This window comes from Saimiri boliviensis, chromosome 17 (assembly GCF_048565385.1).
Source record: "Saimiri boliviensis isolate mSaiBol1 chromosome 17, mSaiBol1.pri, whole genome shotgun sequence".
NCBI classification, from domain to species: domain Eukaryota; kingdom Metazoa; phylum Chordata; class Mammalia; order Primates; family Cebidae; genus Saimiri; species Saimiri boliviensis.
The window spans coordinates 26,406,021-26,433,451 of record NC_133465.1 but is presented as its reverse complement, the minus strand read 5'-3'; the positions used below and the strand labels follow the sequence as shown (position 1 = coordinate 26,433,451).

The window sequence follows — 27,431 nt, the reverse complement described above, 5'->3', positions numbered from 1 at the left end:
CCACCCATCATTCATCTACCCATCATCCATCCATCTTTCCATCATCCATCCGTCCATCTGTCCATCTATCCATCCATCCATCCATCCATCCATCCATCCACCCATCATCCATTTGCTCACCCATCCATCATCCATCCATCCATCATTCATCCATCTATCCATCTATCCATTCATCTATTCACCCATCCACCCATTCCCCAGTCTACTGGAGTATTGAGGACCAGTAGAAAATAAGTAAGTAAGGACAGTCAAAATACACAAAGTTAAATGGAACTTCAAAAGCCAGGATTTGGAGTTTAAAAATTAACTCTTAACAATAAGAAATTTAGTGCTAGTAACACAACACAGGTGTTCCAGTAGCTAAAGAAGTCATCAAGGTCAACTGGGACTTACTGAGAGGGTGATTTGGAGGGGAATTTCTTAAGAGCCAAGTTTGAAGGACACTGCCACATATAATGCACCTAGCACCATCCCAAGCACTTTTACCAGAGACATCTCCCTTATCTCCCAACCATCCTACAAAGTAGATGTCCACGATTCAATTTTGCAGATGGGGAAATGGAAGCTCAGAAAGTTTATGCAGCTTGACCAAGGTCACATCTACTAAATGACAGGACAGAGATTCAGACTCAGGTCTTAGGACAGAGATTCAGACTCAGGTCTTACCACCCCCAACACTCTTGCTCTTTCCTCTAGCCCACATTTCCTAATACAAACACATTGTGTGACCTTGGGCAAGTCAATGCACCTCCTCGGGACTTCGTTTCCATCTTTACAGAAGGAGGGGGTTGGATGAGACAGGTGCATTCTAGCACTACCTTTAATGAGCATGTGAACAGGTGTGACATTGCTATGCCTTTCTTCTGTGACCGCAGGTAGTGCATTGTGAGGAGTGCCATAAAAAGAACTATTCTGGCTACTTGCTATCCTGGGGTCCCATGTTTCACCAGATTCAGTTTTGTGTTTATTTTCTGACTTGAAATTCTTATGCCACATGGGTGGTATAATAAATTCAGACCCTACACTCACACACGATGCAGGCTTGCAGACTCTAGTTATTGTGAGAGATTTATCTCCCCCACCCTCCACCTAGAACCTCTGGCAGACACCTAGCTTCTTTGGGTTTCTGGATGGAATTTTCTACTCTTAACAGAAATGACGTATCAAGTGTTGTCCCATGGGAGGAAAAACAGAGAACTGACAGCCCTGTCAATAGTCCTTTATGCAAGGATCCTGTCTCGGGGCTTCAGGTGATCACCACCCTCCCCCATCCCCAACACACACCAGCTTCCTGGCCTGGAGCCTAGGACCTGGACCCACAGGCCCCCAGGAAGCCAGATGTGTGTTGAACACCCTGGTTTTTAAGGTCTTTCATTTTCTGGAACCTAAGGCCCCCTCCCTCCCTCCCTCTCTCCCTCCCTCCCTCCCTTCCTTCCTTCCTTCCTTCCTTCCTTCCTTCCTTCCTTCCTTCCCTCCCTCCCTCCCTCCCTCTCTCCTCCCTCCCTCCCTCCTTCCTTCCTTTCTTCCTTCATTCCTTCCTTCCCCCCTTCCTTCTTTCCTTCCTTCCTTGCCCTCTTCCTTCCCTCCTTCCCTCCCTCCCTCCCTCCCTCCCTCCCTCCTTCCTTCCTTCCTTCCTTCCTTCCTTCCCTCCCTTTTTCTAGTTTGTCTGTACATTTAAAAACACTAGGAATGGTAGTAAACCTAGTTTCTGTATTTAGTCAGCTTAGATCACCTCATTGCTTAAAGTTCAACCACTTTTTTAAGGAAGGCAGAGGAGTAGTTTCAGATCTGAGCCCACTCCCTTCAGCCATGCACCTGGTCCCAGCAGGCTCTGTGGGCCAGCCCAGACACCTCTCTGCTGCATTCACGAAAGACTTCTCTCCAGTCTAATGAGGGACGTCTCCTGGGCCCCTTCACTTAGCATTCACTCTAACCAGACACTAATCTCATTTAAAACTTTTACTGCCTACAGTGAGTGACTTTTTTGAATCAATAAACTAATTCATTGCAAAGTCAATTGGTTAAAAAATTAATACCTTACTTTTTCTCCAACCACCCGCCCAGTAAACTCCCAGGTTGGCAAGTTATTTCCATTAAAAGAAAAAAAGCCTTTAATCATATAATCATCTATACATTTTGAAATGAGAAGCCTGCATACTGATTATAGAGCTAATTATGTTATAATCAGCCCATTTCCTCATCCTGGTCCCCTCTCACCTGAGTGCAGTTTCCTGGCTTCTCTCCCTGCCTTGGACTAGACCTGCATCCCCTCCCATTCTTTCCCTGCCTTGCTGCCAGAGCAGTCTTTCTGAAATGCAAATTTGATACTGTCAATCCCATGTACCCTGTTTAAAATTCTTTTCTGGTCTACCATCATCTAAATGGAGCCCCAATCACATGTGAGCTGTTCTGGGCCTGAGAATGGGTTTCATCTAGCCTGTATGGGGCTTTACACATTTTTAAAAATTTTTCCTTTGAGACAGAGTTTTGCTCTTGTTGCCCAGGTTGGAGTGCAGTGGCACGATCTTGGTTCACGGCAACCTCCACCTCCCGGGTTCAAGAGATTCTCCTGCCTCAGCCTTCTGTGTAGCTGGGATTATAGGAGCTCACAATGATGCCCGGCTACTTTTGTATTTTTAGTAGAGACCGGGATTCCTTCATGTTGGTCAGGCTGGTCAGTCTGGTCTCGAACTCCCGACCTCAGGTGATCCGCCCGCCTCAGCCTCCCTAAGTGCTGGGATTACAGGCATGAGCCAACGTGCCTGGCTGCTTTAAACATTTTAACCTAGGATGCCTCTAGGCTGTGTGTGTGTGTGCTCCAGCCAGCCAGTGGTGTTACTGCCCCTTTCCACTTCCACCCGTCTGCTTCTTACATCACCTGTCTGAACCTTAAAGACAACCTTGTTTCCAACCTTGACAAAGGCTTGATTGTCCAAATGAAATCTTCCCTTCCTAACCTGAGCTCTTCTGCAGCCTGTCTCACTGACAATGTCTCTACTCACTTGAACAGTCTTGGGAAGAATACAAATAGCTTCTGTTTACTGAGCACCGACTACACCAGGCTCAGTGCTAAGCACTTCAAAGACAACATCTCAGTTAAACTGCACAATAATGCTATACAGAGGAGGAAGCTAAGGAGCCACGATGTTAGAGCTTGGTCAAAGTCAGAAAGCCAAGAAATGGCACCACTATGACGTAGGTTTAAGTGCATTTGGTTCCAACCTGTACGTTGAACAGCGTCCTGCTTCCAAATGGGGCACAAGCCTGTCCTGTGTTGGCAGCTCGCTGTTACACAGAGCTGACCATGTCGCGTTTGTACCACTCTCCCTTGGGTCAGTGCCCCACTAGGTGTCCCTCCTACCTCCCTGATTGTTCCTCTCACGCTCCTTTGCCTGCTTCTCTACTTTCAGGCCCCTAAATGTTAGGGAATCCAGGGCCCAGTGCTCAGCCTGCTGCTCTTCTCTGTCACTCAACTTACACGATCCCATCCAGTCCCAGTGATTAAATGCCACGATTCCACCATGACTTCCAAATCCCACCCAGTCTCCTGTCCTGACCTCCCCTCGAGCTCCAGGCATATGTGTCTAACTACCTACTGGGATACCCAATAGTTATTTCAACTCAACAAACTCCAAATGTTAAATTCACCTCCCACCTCTCTCAACACCCATATCTAATCTTCCCCAGACTTCCATTCTCAATTTATGTTGCCAGGATCCATCCAGTGGCTCAGGCCCACAACCTGGGAGTTATTCTTGATCCCTGCTTTTATCATCCTCTACTACCAATCCAACATCAAGTCTTACTGGATCCACCTCCAATATATGCCAAATTGGACCATGCTCATCACCTCCACCACCAAAACCCTAGCCCGATCCACCACCATCTCTCATCCCAAGTATTGTGTCTGCTTCCTAACTTGTCATCCAGCCTCCATTCTCACCCATGCTCATCCAGTCTCTGGAACCAGAATGATATTCTTGCAGGGTATATTAACTCATGGCACTCTCATACCTAAGCCCTCCAATGGCTTCTCACTGCCCTGGGAGTAATCTCCAAGTTCAGCCCAGCCTACAAGGCCTGCCATTTGGCCTGCACCTACCTCTCCAACGTTAGCTCATACCACCTTCTCCCTCTTTTACCCTGCTCAAGACACACAGGCCTTCTTTCTATTTTTTGAACAAACCAAATTCATTCTCAGAAACTTGGCACCGTATCTCTTCTGCCAAGGACACCTTGCCTCTAGGTCTTCCCATGGTCGCATCCCCCTGTCATTTTGGTCTTGGCTCAAATGCCACCTCTTCATGCAGGGCTTCCTGACTACATGAGCTAATGAGCTAAAGCATCTGGCCAGCATCCTTTTCCATTTCTCTCTATCCTATTACCCCCTTTTGTTGCCTTCAGAGTGCTCATTATCATCTGAAGTCAGGGCATTTGTTTATATGTTTGTCATCTACCTTTACCATCCCATTCCAACCCACTGTCTTTTAAACTATGAGCCTCATGAAGGCAAGGACTGTGACTGTTGTTTGTGTGCTGTGGTCCAGTGCTAACAGGGGCTGGCACATAGCGGGCACTCAATTAATTCTTGTTGAATGAATGACCTAAATCTCTTTATTTACGTCTTTTTTTTTAGCTTTCTACATAGTGTTATTTATGTGTGCCTCCTGTGAGCAGCATATAGCTGGATTTTCCACCTATCTAGTCTGCTTAATCAATTTACATTATGATGAATGCCAATAACTTATATTTATTTCGATTATTTTGTTCTAAATGCAACTTTTTTTTCCCCTGCTGTCCTCTAGGACTCCTCACTTTGGCTTCACCTTTTTGCCTTCTACTGCACTGGTAAGTTGTCTATATTCTTCTGCTTACCCTTGGCTCCCTTCCTTCTCCTCTCACCTCCACGCACACATGGATTGGGAAGCTGTAGCAGAGATTGCTAGGCTAGTTGCCTACCTTATATACAGCATCTTTTTCTTACTTAATTATAGCTAGTTGAGTGCACAGCTGACCAGAATGAAAATGCCCTTCCCGGCTTCCTTGACAACTCTGTGTAGCAAATGGGATATAGCAAAAGTGTTGTGTCAAACTTCTAGGAGGTCTCTTTAAAAAGGAGGAAGTTCTAGCTGCCATCATGGACCAGGAGGATGGGTGCCAAGCACAAGGATGGTAGAGCAGAAAGACAGAAAGAACTCGGGTCTCTAATAACTTTGAAACTGCTATACCAGTCCTGGGATGCCTTCTTCCATACTTCACTTATAGGAGACAGCAATAAATGTCTGTCTTATTTAAGCCACTAATTCAGGATCTGTTTTACCAGAAGTTGAATGCAATTCCTGATACAGAAATTGTAGAAGGTTCTAGAATTTTTATTTCTTTACAAGGCACATTAACTACCAGGTTTAGAAAACAAAACAATTCCTTTTCTAGTTAATCAAGTAACCGAGTATTTAAAAATATTTCATGAAATTCAGTATTCAACTGTTTCTTGTGTCATGTGCCTTCCTTCCAGGTTCACTTTTCTTCTTGCTGGATGAAGCAGGCTGCAGTTGACATGCAAAGAAAAGCTGAGATACAAGAGTGAAGAGTCCTAATGGCATTCTAGCCTTCAGTGCCAGTGTCCTTACCCCTGCCCTTCTAGAGGTTTGATTATACAAGCCAACAAATCGTGTTTACATGCGGTGAATGACCTAAACCTCTAAGAGGTAAATTGAATTCTGAAATAGATTTTAGGTGAACAATTCTTTACTGAGCACGTATTTTGTGTATATAGAGATATATAAAGCTCTGAGGAAAATCCTCTTCTTATCACATAAACCCATAAGCCCTACCCTGCAAAAGGCTGTACTGCCATCATCGCCATCATCACCATCCCTCCATCATCATAACTGTCAGCTTCGTCACCATCACCAACACTGTCATCACAATCATCATCCACCATCATCATCGCCATCATTGTCAGCATCATCGCTATCACCAACACTGTCATCACAATCATCATCCACCATCATCATCGCCATCATTGTCAGCATCATCGCTATCACCAACACTGTCATCACAATCATCATCCACCATCATCATCGCCATCATTGTCAGCATCATCGCTATCACCGACATTGTCATCACCATCATCATCCACACCATCATCACCATCACCATCATTGTCAGCAACATCACCATCACTAACATCATCATCACCATCGTCATCCACCATTGTCATCCACCACCATCACCAGCACCATCACCATCACGATCATTGTTAGCATCATCACCATCACCAACATCATCATCACCATCATCATCCACCATCATCATAACCGTCACCATCACTGTCAGAATCATCACCATCGCCATCATTGTCATCACCATCGTCATCCACCACCATCATCACCATCACTGTCGGCATCAGCATCATCACCAACATCATCATCACCATCATCCACCATCACATCATCATTGTCAGCAGTAGCAATAACCTCCAATATGCTTATGACGCTTTACATGGAACAAAACAATTTTTTACACATTATCTCTTTGGTTTCTCAGAACATCCCAGTGAGGGAGGTTTGTCACTATTTTTTCATAAACTTTTTAAAAATGAGAAAACTGAGCCCTGGGAGGAAAGACACTTGCCTGAGATCACTCAGCTCCAAGTTGAAAGAGAAGCGGCTCAAACCTAACACTTGCATGGTGTCTTTTCCTTTTGACTTAACTGCCTCCCTCCATGCCAGTCTCCTTGTCCACCTGGACACAGAGCCCAGGACTCATTCCTGTGGCAACAACAGTTAAGAAATTACCCCCGAGTTTGTACATGTTCATTCTGGCAATGTAGGAGAAGAGATAGCTTTTAAATTGTAATCCATGACCACATTTTATGACTGCTAAGGGTGGGGGGGAGGGGAAATAAAAGCTTAAGGTGAGTTTAGGAGGACTTTTTTTTGCTTGGTTAAAGAAAAAAAATTACAAAATTAAAAGAGTAGAAAAAAATAAATTACTAGTGACTGTTTTTACTGCTTGAGCTTACAAGCTGGAGTGGAGAATTAAAAAGTTATATAGCTGGGGTTTCTAACCATGACTTATCACAGATGAATCCTCCATATTTATAGCTTTTTCTGTTTTTTTTCCCATCTCAAGATAGTAAGCAATCCCCTGATATAGGGTTGTTACTCCTGCCCAGGAACCCTGGGGGCCGTGTGTACTCAGCAGAGCTGTCACAGCTGAGAACACAGGAAGGACCTGGAAGGGGGGCTTTTTTATTGTCCCTCTGCCTGGCGGGATCCCTCCCTTGTTCACTCAGCAATCACTGGAGGGGGTGGAGGTGGAGAGTACTCCTTCATGCCAGGACCCAGTGAGGAGAAGGAAGGCCTTAAAGAAACAGAACAGTAACAGCCAAAGCTTTATGCCAGAAGCTGCCATAATTGCAAATGCCCTCACAATTGCAAATGCCACCATTATCCCCACTTTACAGATGGGGAAATTGAGGCACAGAGATATTAAACAACTTGCCCAAGGTCATGCTCAGTGAATTGCCTCTCAAGGTGCCAGTCTTTAAAAATTTAAAGAGTAGCATTGGATGGGGAAGAAAGACTAAAGGGAGAATGGGAGAAATGATGGGGGAAGGGGAGGAAGGAAATATTAATTGAGCATCTGCTTTGTGTCAGGCTTCACAAGAAGTTCTGCCTGGTTATCATTTTTTTTTCCTCACAGTCATTTTGTGGCAAGGCAATGGGTGGTATTTATGTCCATTTTACAGATAAGGAAACTGAGGTGCAGAAACGTTAATGGACTAGTGGAAGTTAGTTTGGAAGTGACATTGATAGGCGTTGAACTGACATCTATTTTCATTTCATACTGGCTGGATGGCCTTGGGCAAGTGATCTGACCACATTGAGCATCTGTTTTCTCATCTGTGAAAATGGAATAGTATTCTCTACTCTCAGGCTCCCCTCAGGCTCTGGGTGGGAAAATGCTTTGTAAACCAGACAGCAGCAAAAAACCAACTCTACTCCAACACCTGCTTGCAGGTAGGTAGGGGCCAGCTGCTTTCTCATTAGCTGGGGATGAGGAAACTGAGGCCCAGGGAGCTGACATTAATTTGCTCATGGTCACAGAGTGAATACAAAAAAGACCAGAAGAGAAGCTTCCTGCCTCCTAGTGTATAGCTCTTGAACATTCACTGATGAGAGGAAACCTAACTGGGGAAAGATAGTACAGATAATCCAGCAGGTACAAATAACTGACAGCAAAAATCTAAACATGGAAGCAAGTGACTCTGGAATTCAAGGTCACTGACTTGTTGCTTTTTTGACAACATAGACTACTAGAATATCCATATGAAGAAAGAGTGCATAGATCGGTGAACTCAACTCCAGCTAAAAGATACCCATGCTTGGTCTTGACCCCAAGCCAGTGAAATCAGAATCTCTAGGGGTTGAGTCTGGGCTTGAGTATTTTTCAAAAACATGTCCCCAGATGATTCGAATGTGCAGCCAGAGTTGAAAAATCCTGACTTATGATCTCCTTTATTTTCCAGATGGGCACCAGAGGTCCAGAGAGGGGAAGCTAAGGATCCAGAGTCGCCCAGCAGTTAGTGGTAGAGAGTGACTCTGGTCTCCTGGTTCCCAGCTTGGGACTCTTCCTCTACTCTCATCACTCTCCACTTGTGGTGAAAGTGACCAGATGATTCTGGTGCCCCCTGGTACCTCGGGATACCTGGTACTTCCTCACTTCTCCCACGCCCCATGCCTCCTCACCAGTACCTCATGCCCCCAGAGAGAGCTCTGGGTTCCTGGGAGGCCTGGGCTGAATCATGTCCTGCAAGTCTGCACCTAGGCTAGTCAACACACTGCAAAATGAAGTGGTGAACTGAGGCAATTATCCAATGTATTAGCAAGCCTGTCCCTGCGGCATTCCTGCGAGCCAAAGTAATAAATACAAAATGGTAATTTCTCTCTGGAAGCCTGACTCTCGCCTCCCACACAATTCCCCTCCCACCCAGAAGTCATATACCACTGCCTGGTTGTCCTCTTCTGGATGGGGTGGCAGTAACTGAGTTATTTAAATATCTCAGGCAAAACTACTTTTTGAAAAGAAGTTTTGAATCATCACACAATAACCTCAGTTCTCCTCTACAGCTTACTTGTCCGGTCAGAGCAGATCCTTCCAGGTTTCAGTGTGAAGTAATAAAAATGCCTACAGATATCAATTAATGACTCCCAGTGGCTAATGTCTTCTTTGTGTGTGTTGTAAACTAGCATCCGCCCTGAGAAGGGAGTGAGAAGAACTAGGTTGTAGCTTAGACCCGGGACTCTTGTTAGCTTTGTGACCTTGAGCAAGTCACTCCACTTGCCTGTGGTTTGCAACTGTTTTGTTACTTTTCCCTAGAGTTGTGCAAATAAAATGGAGAATGGGCGTGAAACTGCTTGCAGGACTTCTGTAAAAATCTGTCTATGGGGAAGTGAAGACTTGAACCCAGGAGTCCTTACTTTTACCCACTCCAGGGTAGTCTCTCTGGGGATCAGTGGCTGTATGCAGCACAGGGTAGACAAGGGGGTTGCAGGACATTCCAGACCAAGGGACCAGCACATGCAAAGGCTGGGAAGAGCATGGTAGATACAGTGAATCCCAGCAGTTCACCATGGCAGAATGCATGTGTTGGGGTGAGAGTCTGGAGATGACTTTGGTGCTTGGCCTTATCTTGCAGGCAACAGGGAACCACATGATAACTTTAAGCAGGGAAGATCTTCAAACAAAAGATAATAAATGGCTGGTCTGGTTTTTCAGCACTAAACGGGAGAGGCCATTGAGGGGTCTAGTTTGTTGGCTGGATATTGGATCCTATGGGGGCAGGGGAGATTGACTTGATGACTTGGAATAGATTTACTTTTGATTCCTTAGAGCCTGGCACAGTGCCTGGTACATATTAGGTACTCAGTAAATGTATACATGAGTAAATGAAGCTGTCAATCAGTGAATGAATGAAAAAGAGTGAGCAAAGGGATGAATGGCTGAAAAAAGAAATGAAGGTATGAATAGATTAACTGAATGAATAAGCTAAGGCATGGTTTGCAAACAGCTTTAGCAATTCTAACTAATGGCCTTGTAGCAACAGAAGTGAAGGCTTCAGCTGCATTACCTAGAAATGCCCTGTTTTTGGCATGGCTCCCTTAATTGAAGATTTTCTCTTTCCTCAGTAGCAACATGCTACTGCTCAAAGACAAAACCGTTCAACATGCTGCTCAAACATAAACACTCATTACTGTGACCAAGCCAGAGGCTCTCCTTGGATTCTCACCTGTCATTGTCACATTTGCTGATATCCACAAAATCAGAAAAGGGAGCAGAAATTCCTAGCAGCTCATCCTTGCAGGAACTAACTCCTTTTGGAGGTATGTGACTCCGTTGCCATTTCTCCATTCACATGGACTCCCTCAACGGCTTTTCATCTCAGTATCATATAAAGACAAAGGAAAGGGTATCCTTAGTAGAAACTTACTAATTGCTGTGCTGTCTGCACATCTGAGCAGCAGCAGCAGCCTGAAGGTCTAGCCTGGGAGAAGCAGCTTTGTGTTCTCAGAGCAGGATTCAGGACAAGGTGGGCCTACTGTGAACTCTGTCCAAAAGGGATGATTTATTGTAATGAAATAAAGTGGCAGGGCTGATATGCACCCAGGTCTGTCTGGGGACAGAGGTCCTTCTTTCTCTCTTATTCCATCCTGCTTTCGCCTCCAGCCTTGTGGGTCCTTGCTACGTAAAATGTGGCCCATGTACTCGTGGTATTGGTGTCACTTACGAGCTTGACAGAAATGCAGAATCTTAGGCTCCAACCACTAAGTCAGAATCTGCATTTTTACAATATTCCTAGGTGATTCTCACGTACATAAAAGTTAATGAAGTTTGAGAAATTCTGTCTATAGATGACCCAGGTAGCACCACGGGTCCTGCTCCCTCAGCCAAAGATTCAAGTCCTTGTGCCCAGGTTCACAGTGCTCTCCACTGGGATCAGGGAAGACTTCCCCTGGGAGGTGACACTGACATTGAGACCTGGAGAAGGACACAGATTTAAACTCCCAGTGGAGATTTACCACCATGAGTCAGGGAAGCTCTGGAACAGGAGTCAGAGCACCCTGGCTTTGGTACACACTGGGTAACCTTGGGCAAGTCAGTTCTCTTCTCTGGGTTGTAGCCACCCCATCTGTAGAACAGAAACAATTGGATTTGCTTTACTATACCACATGGTTATCAGGAAGATGAACAGAAGGGAAAGATTTGCAGGTTCTCTGTGAAACACAATAACAGGGAAAGGGTCTGTTTTTGCTGTGGGCAACCAGCCATCCTGACCTAACCTTTTGGAGGCTGAATGAGGAAACTGTCCGAACATCAAAGGCTTAAGACCTTTGCCCTCATGAAGATTAATCAGCAGAGGAACGTGGTGCTAATTACCCAGAATGGAATACTCCAAAGAAAAGGGCCTAAGTTGGTCTCACCGAGCTGCCCTTAGACAGGGCTCTGTGATTGGATTCTTCCTGTTGCAGTTTTTTTCCATTCACTTGGAGTTACTTTTTTAAAGGAAAATTCGGCCTAAGGACTGAAAGCTATGTTACATTAGCATTCCGGAGGTCAATATTTCCAAAGCTGCTAGAATCATGCTGTTCTCTCACACTGTGTGGGTGAGAGAGGCAGCCACATTTTGGAAGGAGCCAGATGTACCCACAGTACAAAGAACAAGAGATTGAGTGACTGGAATTGAGTTTTCCAGTGTGGGAAGGAAGAAGGCAGATCCTTCCCCAACTTGGAGCCTTTGGTTGGCTGTTTCCCTGTTTGGAATGCTTTTCTGGATCCCTGCATAGCTTCCCCTTCTCATCTTCCTGATCTCAGCGAAGATGTCGCTTCCTCAGAGAATCAATTCTCCCCTGCTACCCAGCTTCAGGCAGCCCCTGCCGTTCCCTATCAGATGCTATCAGATGCCCTTCTTCACTTGTTTTTACTTTTTTGCCTTCACAGCATTTATGAATATTGGAAGCAGTCTTGTTCATTTATCTGTTTACTTATATATTATCTGCTCCTCTAACCCCCAACATACAATGTTTTTCTAAAATCCTTAATCACCTAGGGGTGTCTGTTAAAAATAGACCCATGGAAAATCAGTTAGGTATGGTGGCGTGTGTCTGTAGTCTCAGTTACTTGAGAGGCTGAGGCAAGAGGATTGCCTGAGCTGAGATTGCACGCCTGCACTCCAGCCTGGGCGACAGGGCCAGACATTGCCTCAAAAAAAAAAAAAAAAAAAAAAAAATAAGATTGATGGACTTCTCCCCCATAAATTCTGATTCAATAGTTCTGGTTTGGAGCCAGGGATTTTTAGACCAGCCCTCCCCAAGGTTCTGATCTTCAGGGAGACTTGGAAAGCACAGATCCAGCTGAGGACTCTGTGCGGTGAGGGTCAGCTCCATTTCCCTGTGTATCACATATCCCTTTGCCATAACTCTGTATTGAATGAATTAATAAACTAATCCACATTTTTTTTTTTTTTGGTGGCACTATCCTTTTCGCCTCTTTCCACAATTCAATATTCAGACAGTAAACTTGTCACTTACAAGGCATAATGTTAGGTGCTGGGACAGATACAGGATAAAGCCAGACATGGCCCTTGCCCTCAAGGAGATGACAGCTGAGGAAGGGGAACCTGAGTCAATGCATAGGATCATGATAAAAGACCGAGAAAAGAAAGGGTCATCAGAGGGGCATAAACAAAGTGAATTTAGTGTGGCTGAAAGGCTGGAAAGCACCCCTTTGCCTACAGATGATTTATATGGAAGAGTGGCCCGAGATAACCACGCAAGAGATGAGATTTTTAGAAGCGGCATTTTTCTTTTCTCTTATGTGTTGATTTGTTGCAGTTATACACACACGTGGCTAAAAGTATTCGGGTCATAGATAAGGGTGCAGAGTGAGAAGCAGGGCTCCCTCTCTCCTTCCACACCCCATCCTCTAGGCCCCTCCTCAAAGGCAGCCCGCTATCAGATCTCAGGCATCCTTCCAGGATATTCTGGGCATATCTAAGCACCCAGCCGTCTAGAATAGACAGGGCATCAGAGGCAGAGACAGTGGATCAGGGCACCCAGGGGAAAGGAGGCAAGGACAGGGAAGTTGGAAAATTCCTTGGAATAGAGATAAGCAGCTCATCAATGACTTAGCTTTGTGACTTTGCCCCATGAATTCATAAATCCAGGAGGGTGGGAAGAGGGAGGTTGGTCAAGGTAGTAGGTGCTTTCCTGCCTTGCTGGCTGGTTAGAGTTCTTGGAACATGGAGCAGGAGAGAGGGGCAATGGGAGTGAGGTGGTTTCAGGGGTCAACATAAATTTAAAAATTCTAGTACGGCATGGTGGCTCACACCTGTAATCTGAGCACTTTGGGAGGCTGAGCAGGAGAACTGCTTGAGCCCAGGAGTTCGAGACCTACCTAGGTAACATAGCAAGATCCCAACTCTATAAATTTTTAAAAATTAGCTGTGGTGGTATGTATCAAATATTCCAAATGCTATCTTCTAAGAGTGTGAGGCACAGGTCCTCAACATCACTTTTTCCATTAACCTTCTGAGCTTCAATTTCCTCACTGGTAAAATGGGTATAACCCCAGAGTGTTGTCCTGAGGATTAATGAAGATAACAAGTGGGAGGTACAGAGCCATGTACACAGAAGCCTTCCTTTATCCCTCTCCCGTGTCCCACTTCCCGGTAACTCATTCCACCTAAGTTGCCAGAATTGCCTTTGCAGAGATCTCAGCTACATCATTGGTTAGCAAGGCCACTTTTGGTGAGCTGATCCCTCCTCACTCCTGGCACACAGGGGCTGCCTAAACGTTCCTGCTCCATTTTCATCTTTCCCCAGCATCATAGCCCACCAAAGAGCGTAGGAGACATTGCTCTTGCTGTTCCGAAGACGTGGCAAAAGATGAAAGCCTGAGACACTCATCCCTGGCCGGAATTATGAAAACGAAACTACTTGGATGTGAAAAATGCAGTCATGTTTCCTTGGCTGGTTAAAATATTTGATGCTCATAGAATATTCAACAACAACAAAAAAAGGCTCTCACTCCATGCACCATCAAAAATGTAATGTAATTATAGCGATGTTAAATATCCCCAGCTGTTCTGAGATATTTGAATCTTAAATCAAGACTGCCTGTATACATCCTGCGGTTGCAGCTGGAGATCCACACCGAGTACCATACAAACATAGAGCTGGGAAAGTTCAGGCAAGAACTCTGGGCTAAAGTCTCTACGTCTGTTTGCTAGAGGCTGGGCCTGACCCTCAGTGCTGGTATGAGGATCCCCCAATGTGAGATGCTGGCAGCATCACCAAAGAGAGCCACGCAGTCTGGCAGTTCATAAGCATCTATCCAAATCATCTTTCAAATCCATGTGCAGGAAGCATAAAGAGATAGTGTAAAATAAATGGTAATAAAGTGAATAAACACGCATCTCACTCCAGAGCCTTTGAGGTGCTTCTATAAATCAAATTCTTTCTATAATTTTCTCTGAGACTGTGCTGAGAAGCAGAATCAAACCTCATCTGCTTTCCTGAGCAGTAGGCTTAGATTTATGGATGTGAGTTCACAGTGGATGCCCGTGCCATTTCAAAGTGGGAAAATAATTTTCATTGGGAGGGGTTCCAAGAGAAGATTAAACCCTTCACTTTCAAAGATCAGAGTATCAACAACTTTCAGATCAGATATGCCATCAGAATCAGAAGGGGATGGCCAGAATACATATTTTGGAAGAAGGGAGAGTTTACAGAGGAACAAACTGATACTGCTGAGATACAAAAGTGTTGACTGCAGGCATAAGTATGAATCTCCTTATGGTCTATTTCAAGCTTCCCAGTGACCTGTGGTGTGACCTCAAGCAACTCAATCTCCCTCTCTCATTTTTAATTTTGATCGAGTACTGAATGGGGAAGAAACACATAAAGGCTCTGACCTACCCAGAGAGATGTGATATGAAAACGACATAATGTTTCTTGGCTGAAACTGTAACATTATATAGAAGGCCATTGCATTCTACTCTTCTAGGGCCTTAAAAGTCTTTCATGGAAGAATTGAGGGGAATCTCCTATTTTAATGATGATAAGGATGATGAAGACGATAGTGATAGCTCACATTTATTTAGCACCTATACACCTGTGCTGTACTTTTTATGTACAAGAGAGTAGGAACACTTTCTGTGTTTACACTCAACATTTATCCACAAACACTAGCCTGTGGCTGGCTCTCAGTAATGTTTAAATGGATTAACAGATTATTTTTAAGTTTTGAAACAGCCCTGCATGAAAAGTATGGTCTCTGTTTTGCAAATGAGGAAAAAAAAGCTTATTCTAAAACAAATCTTGGATTTGAACTCAAGTCTTAATGACTGCAAACGTGCATGCTCTTTCTGCAGCTACATGAGGAAGGAACGCATTGATGGGAGGCAGGGTGTGTCTTGGGAAGTCTAGCCCCCCTCCTCTTTGCCTTGAATGACTGGGTGGCCTCAGGATCCTCTTCTGTAATATGACCGCATGAGCCAAATAAGTCTCTGTAAGGGTAAGCAGCTCTCTAAGAGCCACCTAGTCAACACAATACCTGGCAAACCTGGGATTTGAACTTGAGTCTGACTCCTGAGGCAATCTTCTTTCTACTTCCCCTAACCACCTCCTTTCTAAGTTTCTGGAGTCCAAATTCCCAATCTTGCATTATGTAAGCATGGTTAAAATACTCTCAGGCTATTTCTGAAACTAGATGCGGGTTTGTTACAAATTCTTTTATTTTCTTGAGTTTTGGACAGATCCTGCTCCAAAATTACCCAGCCTCATTCATTACATGGATTCAGGTCTATAATAGAAAGTGTTTTATACATCAGAAACAAATGAGGCCTCTATTAATTTCCAATTCTTGCTGTAACAAATTACACAAATCTTACTGGCTTCAAACAACATACATTTATTATCTTGTAGTTCTGGAGGTCAGAAGTCCGAAATGAGTCTTACTGGCTAAAATCGAAGTGCCAACAAGGCTGTGTTCCCTCTAGAGGCCTTAGGGCAGAATGTGTTTCCTTGGCTTTTCCAGCATCTAGAGGCTGCCCATCTTCCCTCACTTGTGGCCCCTCTTCCATTTTCAAAGCCACCGGTGTAACACTTTCAAATCTATTTTTCTCTGACTGTGTGTGTGTGTGTGTGTGTGTGTGTGTGTGTGTGTCAGAGTCCTGCTCTGTTGTCCAGGCTGGAGTGTAGTGGTGTGATCTTGGCTTATTACAACCTCCACCTTCCAGGTTCAGGTGATTCTCCGACCTCAGCCCCCCAAGTAGCTGGGACTACAGGTGCCCGCCATCAGGCCCAGTAATTTTTGTATTTTTAGTAGAGATGGGGTTTCACTATGTTGGTCAGGCTGATCTTGAACTTCTGATCTCAAGTGATCTGCTGCCTCGGCCTCCCAAATTGCTGGGATTATAGGCATGAACCACTGCGCCCGGCCTCTTTCTGACTTTTGCTTCTGTAGTTCGATCCCCTCCCACACTGACTCTCCCACCTCCTTTTGCCACTTTTAAGGACCCATGATTACACTGGGTTCATCCAGATAACCCAGGATATTCACTTTATCTCAAAATCCTTAACTTCAAAATCACATCTACAAAGTCCTTTTGCCACGTAAGGTGATGTATTCACAGATTCTAGGGATGAGGTCATGGGCATCTTTGAGGGGCCATCATTCAGCCTACCACATGGCCTTTGCACTTTGTGTGTGACTGATGCTGCAGCTAGGACCTGGCTTTCTGTTAACCCTGCTCTGGTGTGGCAGAGGGCTGCTCCCAGAGCACTGATCCTTCTGATACTGCACATCCTCCTGGGTTCACTAGGGAGCCCAGCACCTCTCCCCCCAGTCCCACTTATTTGCTTCATTCTAGAATGCTCATCCCACATGGGCTTTTATAGATCCAGTGAATCAGATATGGCTGATCCACAGGGACTCCTCATTATCAGCATTCACAGGGCTTCCAGGAGCCCATAGCCTTGTCTCTCAAAGAGAGTGTGGTTTGTAGACCAGCAGCATCTGTACCACCTGGGAGCTTGTTAGAAATGCAAATCTCAGGCCCTGCCCCAACCTGGGCTCTGTTGAGGGCCTAGTAACCCAGACATGCTGAAGTTTGAAAAGTGTAGCCCCCTGAACGATTCCCCATCCATCCACTGCCAATTGAAGCATTGTGCAACAGTTCAGTACCAGTTCTTTTCTGCAAAGTACTCACAAGCCCATCACTTTTTCCCTAAGAAAGTCTTCCAGGGCAGGTGAAATCTCAAACCCACACTGACCAGCAACAGAGATGCTGGAGGAAGAAAAGGCAAATGGGGCCTTAGGAGACCTTAATTCAAATGTTGGCTCTTGTATCCTTGTGCTGAGTGACCTTGGGCAAGTCACTCCCACCTCTGGAGTTAGGCAGGCAATAGACTGTAATCAGCATCCTCCATTGCTGCAGAGATAGCAATGTACATTATCACATCCTCTCCAGGTATAATAAATTAAGCTTGTGCTGATTACAAATGCAGGTTTGTCTGGCCAAAGCTGCAGTAAGATCTCTTTGTGGGAACAACTGTGCTCTAGTGCACTGACTTTGGAATCCTAAGATCAGGGCTTCTGTGGCCTTGGCCAAGGTACTGAACCACTCTGTGCCTCAGTTTTCTTTTTGGTGTCAGGGACAAAAGAACAGGTTTTTCTCGGCTCTGTTGTCAGCTGAAATAAAATAATGAATGTAAAAGTGTCTAGCAGAAAGAAGGAGCTCAATAAATGTGTGTGGAATCAGAGGAAACAATTTACTAGGCAAATTAATAGTATAAACAATGGTGTCAGGGGAGTTATTTGACATGCTCAGGAGAACAAACTTCCTGAGTACGTTAGCAGCCTCTGTTTGTTTTACCAACAATTCATGTTCCAATTATGAGTGAGTCATCTATTTGTTAGCACAGGCCTGAGCTGGATCTCAATTTGGCACCATTTCCTCATCCAAGACTTCAAGTTACCAGTGTCCTTGAAAGAACGAAAACAGTAATTTAGTTGAGGTGGTGGCACAATTAAAACCTTTCCCAATTCCTGGGCAGGTTCTCCTCCATAGATCTGCATCTCCTTCCCTGTTTGTCTGACGGCAGAGGAAGATGCAAGTTCATTACTGATCTTGTCCTCTTAAGAACTGTCTTTCTTTCTCAGGGTTGTAGGTCTTGGAAGCCAGGATGACTCTCCAAGGCCTACAGAAACTTGCGGTGAAAAAAACCTCAAGGCTTGGAAGACTGTGAATGGTACCCTCTATGAAAGGATTTGTTCTTATCAGCATCTCTGAGTGTCGGCAGAATGGAGCCATGGGAAAGAACACGGACTTTGAAGCTGGACTGATCTTTGGTTGAATCTCGACTCTGCTACTTCCCAGATGGGTGACTTTGTACCTCCCCTGAGCCTCCAACTTTATCATCTGTAAGCAAGGTTCCATGACACTTGTTTATGCTGTTAAAGTTGAATGTGGCCGGGCGCGGTGGCTCAAGCTTGTAATCCCAGCACTTTGGGAGGCCGAGGCGGGTGGATCACAAGGTCGAGAGATCGAGACCATCCTGGTCAACTTGGTGAAACCCCGTCTCTACTAAAAATACAAAAAAAAAATTAGCTGGGCATGGTGGCGTGTGCCTGTAATCCCAGCTACTCAGGAGGCTGAGGCAGGAGAATTGCCTGAACCCAGGAGGCGGAGGTTGCGGTGAGCCGAGATCGCGCCATTGCACTCCAGCCTGGGTAACAAGAGCGAAACTCCGTCTCAAAAAAAAAAAAAAAAAAAAAAAAAGTTGAATGTGACTGTTTACGTACTAGGTACCCAATACAAACCCTAGGCTGTTTCATTCCTGCCCCACTCCCTGTGTAACAGGCAGCTCCTTTTAGACTCGGTCACTCCGATGAGGCACATTGACTGTTGCAAGCCTGTTTACCAGAAACACATCAGACTTACGGTCATCGTGGTGGCTCAGTGCCTGGCACACAGTAGTTGCTTAATGTGCATTGGTTGATTGAATATCTGAGTAGTTCATCTAAGCAAATCACTTAGGGAATGAAGGTGACTGACACACAAAGCAAATGTCCTGGCTATTCCTCCAGCCCTTCTCCACTGGCCAGACATCTGATTGATGCCTTCGTGACTGGCCACAGTGGCCCCAAAATAGCCACTATCAGAATCATCCTGACATTGGTCAATTTGGATATCCGCAGACCTGAACAGAGTTTACATCTGATTCCCTAAACTAATTTCCCTGAAGTCAAATAACTGGTGGAGGTCTTTTCATGTTCCTTGTATAAATGTCTATTTAATCACTGTCCTGTCTCTAGCACTTCAATAACTTGTACATTTCCCCCTTAATTACTGTTTCAGCTCTGCAAAGAAAAGAAATGGTTGGCCGAAAAACTCACGCCATCTGCACTATTTGAGCTCTCTGTTCCCTCGACTGCCCACTTGAATAGAGAACTTTTCAGCTAAATCCCGTTGGTCATTTGGCTCATACCCTCATATTACAGAGGAGGATCCTGAGATCAAAGTCACTCAGATGGCCGAGGAAAAGCTGAGGTTGGGCTGGATTTCCCAGGATACACCCCACCTCCTATTGATGCACTCCTTCCTCACGCAGCTGCAGAATGTGTATGTACCTTTGCAGTCATGAGGAATTGGGTTCAAATCCAAGTTTTGTTACCTGCTGAGCCTGTGACTTTAGGTGAATTACAGATGCTCCCAGCACTGCAGTTCCCTCATTTGTAAAATGTAGATTTTCACACAACCTTCCAGGGTTATTGTAGAGAATTGAGATGACATGAAACATGCCCAGCCAGGGTCTGGCACATCACATCTGCCCAATGCTATTTGCCTTTGTCCTTCACTCAAAATGCCCACTGAAAGTCATAATAAAGGAAATAGCTCACATTTCTTGAGTGCTTACTTAGGGCCAGGAATAGGTCTAGGCACCTCACATGTATTAGCTCATTTATTCCTCTTTCTCTAAAGACCAAAGTATCTTTTTTGATTTCCTAAAGCTATCCATCCTCCTAACTACTGGACTGCCTGGCCTGATGCCATTTCAACAGTTAGCTGATTTTAAACAATATGTTGCTGAAATGATTTCTTGCTTTCTGTCCTGGCAAGTAGCAACCAGCATGTCTGATGTGACAAAATGTGATAAAACTAAATGCTGTTTTCTTGGCTTTTGGTACACATGAGTAGTCCAAAATCTGAACTCCAGGTTAACTCTTGCAAAGGGGGCTGCGCAATAGGGAAGGGTACAGGGAGGAGTGGGCCCTCAAAGAGTTAGGAACAGGGTGGCAGTTGGGGTGGTTGGGACACAGAGAAGGTCTCTCCCCACAGTCTAACAACCAGTAGTGAAATAAGTCAGAGTTTTGCTGCAAAGTCCAAAAACTTCAGTTTGGTCTCCAGGCACCCACTACACCATGGCATCATCACCCCTCAGCCCAGCTCCCATCTCAGCATGTCCAGCCCCTCCCTCCAGCCACCGTGAACTAGGCTTGGGTCCTAGAAGGCATGTGTTCAATCTCATCATCTCTTGTCTCTGTACTCCCGCATTTAGACTCCTGTCCTCTCATCCTGAAGTCCTCGTTCTCTCCTTCTCTACTTTGTAGCTTCTACTTATTCTTCAGGATTCAGCTGAGACACCACCTCCTCCAAGAAACCATCGAAGATCCTCAGTCTGATCCTCGAAGCCCACACAGCACCTCTGTATGCTTGTGGCATCTGTTCACACTTTTCTGTCTTTAACATCATTGAGAGTTTCCGGAGGGCATGTACCAAGCCTTATTTAATTTTATTCCCCCCAGCAGCTGGTACAGAACTTAGTATATAGTTGACCTTCAAGAGACATTGGTTGATTGAATGAATGAACTAGAAAATGAGCATGTATCTCCACTCAGGTAAGTGGTCATAATCAGATATGATAATTATATGAATAGTAATTAGTAACTGCTACCATCAGATGCCAAGACACTGAGTTGAGCACTTTATCCACATTATGACAATGGCTCTTCTCTATCAAGCACCTACTGCTGTCCAGGCATGTGCCGGTTATTGCACATATGTTATCTTCATCCCAGATCTCTGAGGCAGGAATTATTACCAGAGGCTCAGGGAGCAAAGTGTCTGCCCAAGGCATACAGCTAGGAAATGGCAGCACCAAAGCCCCTAGCTGAGGTCTGCCTGGCACTCTCCCCTGAACCATGCCATCTGCCAGAGAGACAGCCACTGCTCCTTGTTCTTGCAGTGGACTTTGGACTGGCCTCTGTTGGTCCCTGTTCCAACCCCCGGTTCTTCTTCCAAAGCCCCAGTACCCAGATAGCTCAGCCACACAGTTTTGCATCCACCCAATTACTGGGAAGGCTCCTTTTTTTTTGGCTCAGGAAACCCCAGAAGGGCCAGAGTGTGCAGAGCTCAAGTCCACAGCTGATGCCAGGGAAACAACACAGGCATTCAGAAGCCAAGCTGCTTTATCTGACTGCTGAGTGAGATTAACTCTTGCACAGCTGCAACAAAGAGAGGAGCTGCAACTAAACATATCCCGAGAGGGCCGAGAGGATAAGACCCAACAGACACCCCCTCCCCCGCCATATTTATTTCCAGACCATGGGACGAACTGGTTGAAATGGAACTTGGGGACAGCTGGCACATCCCCCAAAGGCCTCCTCTAGAACGTCATCCCTCACCTGTTGCTCTAGTCCTCTTAGGATTGGGGAGCACAGGTGTCTGGAAGGTGTTTGGCATCTTGTTTTCTACTTTCCCCTTTCTGTCCCCAAAAGGAATAAATGCCCAGAAGTGGCCTGGTTCTCACTGAAGTGCATTTCACTGGTGTTCTCTAGAGGAATCAAACCAAGGGCCTTATTGCAGGCAACAGAGGACAACAGGGAATGTTGGGGGTATGCATTCCCCAGACCTTTCCTGACACTACATGTCAAGCCATCTGTTGGGTGCAGGAGACGGCAAGTAAATCAGATATGATTCCTACTCTGGTCTGGAGGGGGAGACAGGCACAGTCTAACAGGTGCAATGACATGTGAGGATGGACATCTAAATAGGCTGGAAGAGGGGCCAGAGGGGGAAGGTATCAGTTGTTTGGTGATATGGCATAGGGGTGGGAGGTGGTCAGGAAAGGCTTCAAAGCAGAAGAAACCCCAGAGCTGCCTGTTGAAGGATGAACAGTTGTCCCCCACACCGACAAAGCAGCCTGGAAGGGCACTTACAGCAGCAGCAGAAATAGAACCAAGCAGACGGGCTTGAGGAGCAGGGGTTCAGCTGTTGGGAGCTGTTCTTTAGAGCGTGAGTCTATGGTATGAGGGAGGGCGTGGCAAGAAATAAGGCAGGACCAGGTGGAGGGGCTGAGGAGCTCGGGCCTTAATCTGAGGACAGCTGAACCAGTGAAAGCCTTGAAGACGGGAGATTATATGCTTTGAGCAGTGCTTTAGAAAGACTACTCTGGCTGTAAAGCAGACGATGGGATGCAGAGGGTTGGCTGTGACAGAGCTTGAGGCCAAAAGACCAGTTAGGAGGTTGATATGATTGAAAAGAAGCATTTCTATGGGGGCCCAGCACAGTTTCCAGAGCTCTCCCTGACACACACACACACCCAGTATGGTGCATAGAGTATTCTTATCTCTATTAGATGAATTAGGAAACTCAGGAATAGAGAGATTAAGTCACTTGCCCAAAGGCACATGGTAAGTGGTAGACTCAGGATCTGAGCCTAGTCAGTGCAGCTTGAGAGTGCACATTCTCAGCCACTTAGCTTTGGTGCCACTCCATCAAAGATGACAAAGGCTTGAGACAAGGCAGTGTGGTTAGAGCAAAATATTCCTGATGGGCCTGCTGTATATTTGTGGCTCCCCTGAAATAGCTTCTGGCTTCTACAGATGAAGGGGTGAAGCCTTTAATTCTGAGGTCCTTGGAAAAACCTACAGCATGCAACTTTAAGGGGCCGGAAGCTCCCAGGACTGGGCCATGATAGAAAGCCACTAGGGGTCACTTGAGTCTCCAGGAACTCATACCTTTGGGGAATGGAGGTAATACTTTTGTGTGTGTGTGTGTGTGTGTGTGCGCGTGCGTGCCTGCAAACTCTTCAAACACAGGGACTCAGGGTACAGGGAGGTAAGAGAAGGGTGTGCTCCAATGAGAAGGACCTTACTCTCTTCAACTCCCTAGCAGTTGACCCACACAACTAATGGCCTTGCCTGCCGCAGAGGTTGAAGTTAGGTGGCTCCTGAAGGGACTGTGCCCTCTGCGCACCTCAGTGACATGTTGCCAAGACTCCAACTGGGCCACCTGGGGTGGCTCCATTTTCCACTCTCTCAGCTCCTAGGAGAGACAGGATTCCTAGGAGTAGAGGTAGGGGAGAGGGAAAGAGTTCCATGTAAGAGTCCTCTGAGAGAAGAGAGGCCAAAGGTCTTGCAGTGGACCTCGGATTGGCCTCTGAGGAAGCGTACATGTAGTTTCTGTGTAATGCAATTGGTAGTATGCAAAGTTGGACTTTGAACTTGCTGGCTCTGAGCATTGGACAGTTTTTTAGAGCTTCATTTTTCTTATTTTAAAAATGGGAATAAAACTCATTGTTAACGCAGGGCTGTGGTGAATATCAAAAGTGCATAATGGCTGTTAGAATGCAATTCCACACACTTTGCAAAGCAATAGTCAGATTTTCAGAATTACATTTGATGGGCCCTGCTGTAAAACTTGGAGCTGAAGCAAGGGTCTGCTGCTACTTGGAGGTAACCTTGAACTTTAATCTAACTCTTGAGGCTGCTAATTAGTGATCAGCCAAAAAACAAACAGCAATAGATCACTGCCCTCATTCCTTCATCTTTGTGGAACTTAGAATTGTGCTTGGGTTTCTGAAGAAATCACTTAGAAGAATATGTTAACAGCATCTCCTACTTGCCAAAGCAGAGAGCCACCAGGTAGATATTCTTTAAAGGCCAGCTGAAAAGCCCAGGAAATAAGGAAGGTTTTCCGATTGGATAATTCAGGGCTACTCAACACACAGGCTTAAAGCAAAGCCAGCAGGACAAGATTGAAGCCAGGATTGCTATCCTAGACAAGGAATAACCCAATCAGCCAATGAGAGACCTGGCCTGACCGGCATAGTGCCAACACCTGTTGGAACCGTAGCATCTCTTTACCAACCCAGAAAAAGCTTTGTCAGAACTGAGGCTCTCAGGAGTGATCAATCAGAGCAGGTAAAATCACCATCAGAGCACTACCAATAAACACACACACCAACCTTCCCTGCACTAGTGGAAAAGCCCAAACCCACCTAAGGGACATTTACACATGAGTGGCTGGACAGGCGTGCATCATGCTGGGGCCTGGCACCAGAACTCTTCCAAGGCAGACTGCACCAGGCAGATACCTTCTGTCCAACAGCTGCGTTTTCCAGACCCACAGCGTGGGGGAACCGGTACAGCAAATGGTTTACAAACCCTGAGCACAGCTTCTCCTGGCCTCGGCTGTTTGCATTCACATCCCTGCTACGGCGCTTTCTCAACTCCAGAGCATTCCTCCAGACCAGAAGACTCATACTTACATTTTATGGGGGACAGAGGGCACGTGGAGGGCCCAACCGCGGCCCACGACTGCTCAATTCCCCTGGATGCTCAAGACTCCTGCACTTTGAAAAAGTAGCCAAACCTGCTGCTGCCTCCCCCACCAAACTGTCTACAGCTTCAGTGTTGGTTCATATTCTGAGAGTTTCCTCCCAGGTTCGCCTATTTGCCTAGATTCTGTGTTTCGGAACTTTGAAGACATAAGCTGCTTAAGAGCGTAAGCCTGCCTAGGGACTCTCAGTGATTCCCGGATGGTCCATTTCTGAAGGGCTTCCTATTGTTTCTTTCTTTCTTTTTTTTTTTTAAGAGCATTGGTTTTCCCAAAGACAAGTCCGCACTTAAGAGATCTACACTCCAGACACAGAGCAGTTTCTTGGAGTCTTGTGACTAATATTCACAGATGGGACCATAAGGAGTTGAATGAGGGGTTTGGGGGCTCACACTGGAAGGAGGGGCTGGGACAGGGGAGCTCCGACTGGAGGGAGGCGACTCCTCCTACAGTTAATCCAAGTTCCCACAACCTGGAGAAGACTCAGGGGATCCAAGAGTGGGTTCTGCCTGGGCATCATGGAATGGTAACATGGCAAGAGGCCTGAGGACAGCCCCGAGAGGCAGGAACACCTCAGGCCTCCTGACTCCCGGGGAGGGGGGCGCAGAGGGAGCGGGTTCGCGCGGAGGGCAACTCACGGAGGAGAAGTTGTGCGGGCCGCAGAGCTCGCCGCGGTACTTGCAGGAGAGCAGCATGTCCTCGAGCTGGTGGCCCAGGCGGTCCATGAAGGAGGCGCTGATGCCCTCGAAGTGGCGCGGCGGCAGGAAGAGGCGGAAGTCCGCCAGCTTGCGGAACCACTGGCGGCGCGGCTCGTCGCCCCGCAGCAGCTCGCTGACGAGCGGGCGCGCCGTGCGGTTGGGCAGCAGCAGCCCGAGCCAGTGGCCGGCATAGTAGAGGTCCCCCTTGGAGAGGCGCGGGAAGCGCAGCGGGTTGTTGTTGCACACGGTGACGGCGGGGAAGGGTAGCTGGCGGCTCCACTCGCGGTGCACCCGCGTGTGCGACGGGAAGCTGAGCCAGTAGAGCAGGCGGTTCGAGGACCAGGACAGCAGCAAGCCGAGGGACGTACAGAAGGCCAGCACCCACAGCGCCCGCCGCTGGAAGGAGCCCCCGGCCGCCGTGCGCCCGGCGCACATGTGCCGCAGCCCGTGCAGTTTAGCGCGGCTCAGCGACGGCCGCCCCCTGCGGGCGACCCCCGGCCCCTGCAGCGCCCGCTCGCCGCCTCTGCCGCCCCCGGGCTGCCCGGCCGCCGCCACCGCCGCGGGCGCCGGCTCCTCGCGGGCCATGCGGAAGCGTCCCGGGCCGGTGAGCGCGGCCGCGGGCAGCCGGGCTCCGCCGCTCCGGCTCATTCATTCAGCCCGCGGCTGGCGGCAGCGGCGGCGGCCCCGGCCGGGCGGAGCCGCCATGGGAGTCCGCAGCAGCAGTGGAAGCAGCAGCAGCGGCAGCCGCGCGCAGCCCGCGCCAGGGAAGCGTGCGCCCGAAAGGAGCTCCGGTGGCGCGGCATGCCCGCCCGGCACCGCCGCTGCCGCCTCCGCGGGCGCCCGCCCGGGACTGAGCGCCGCCTCGGCCCGCCGCCCCTGGCAGTAGCCTCTCCCGAGCACCTCCCAGGCTCTCCTGGCCCCTGGTCTTCCTTGAGGATGCCCGGCTCCGGGCACTACTTCTGGAGGGGCCCCGCTGGGAGCCGCCTCCCCAGTCCCTGGGTGCTGCGCCCGCCTCCCCTCGTCCTGGACCTCGGGGGACCCTGAGCCGAGCCCCCCCTGCCCCGCCTAACCCCAGCTTTTACGCTGGTCCTGGGAGAGGGGCCACTCAGCCACCATGCCTGATCTGGACATCCCCAGGGACTCCACCAGCTTGGCCCGTAGCCCAGTGGTGCTGGGACCCAGGAGAGAAGGCGCCAAGGAACGAGCGCCCCCAGAGGCGCACCGCGGCTCCTGGCTGGGCGGGCGGGGTGGGTGTGTTCGGGGGTGAGTGGTCGCCTTGCCGGCTGCCGCCTTCTGTCTCTTCCCCTCCAGGACCCTTCCTTCTCACTGCTCCCCGGGCTGCGCTCGGCAGAGACCCGCTTATGCTTCTCAAGTCCCGCGCCTGAGTCCTGCCAGGCGCCTGCTCTCGCCTGGGGCTGAGAGCTTCTCAGGGCGTCCTGCGGGAGGCTGTTCGCCGCCGGGCCCCTTCAAGGATGCTGGCCACGGGGAAGTGTCGCTTCTCGCCCCGGCTCTCCCAGGTGCCTCGCGTCTTCAGAAAAGCCCGGCCTTGCTGTCCCTCGCCTCTTCTCTCTGCCCCGGCGGCAGGAGCTGGGGACTGCGGAGCCCCGCCAACACCTCCCGGGGGTGACCCGGACTCGCTGCTCCGCTGGCCCTTCTCTGGAGACTCCGAGCTGGCGGTGGCCGTGACGCCGACTGCGCTCCTTCCCCCGTTGCCCGGAAGACCCCTCTTCGGGCCCCAGGCGAACTTGGGCAGCGGCCGCGCGACGCTGGCGCGGCTGGGCTCCGAGCACTGCTCCTCCGCTCGCTGGCCCCGCGGCTCGGGGCGGGCGGGGCGGTGGCGGCCGTGAGCGCCGTGCGCTCCTGGAGACGTGGTGCTGACGCGCCCGGCTCCTCCTCGCTGCATTTTAATTCCTGGCCACTGTGGCCGCTGCACACCGAGCGGGAGCCTCTTGCTGTAGACGGCCGGGCGCAGGGGTGGGTGGGGAGCGGGGTGGGGATGCGCTGCACAGAAGTGCCCCGGAGTACGGGCTTGTGGGAGAGAT

At 47.9% G+C, this 27,431-nt stretch overlaps 1 protein-coding gene across 1 annotated transcript in view; it reads right to left on the bottom strand.

The window, feature by feature from the left end:
• The window catches only part of ASIC2 (acid sensing ion channel subunit 2), a 277,373-nt gene extending 250,143 nt beyond the window's left edge, over positions 1-27,230 (bottom strand). Inside the window, exon 1 of the mRNA XM_003933026.4 lies at positions 25,330-27,230. Within this exon, the coding sequence (XP_003933075.3) occupies positions 25,330-26,037 (708 nt within the window). The 5' untranslated portion in view covers positions 26,038-27,230. The remainder of the gene's footprint in view (positions 1-25,329) is intronic.
• Between the last annotated feature and the right edge of the window lie 201 nt (positions 27,231-27,431).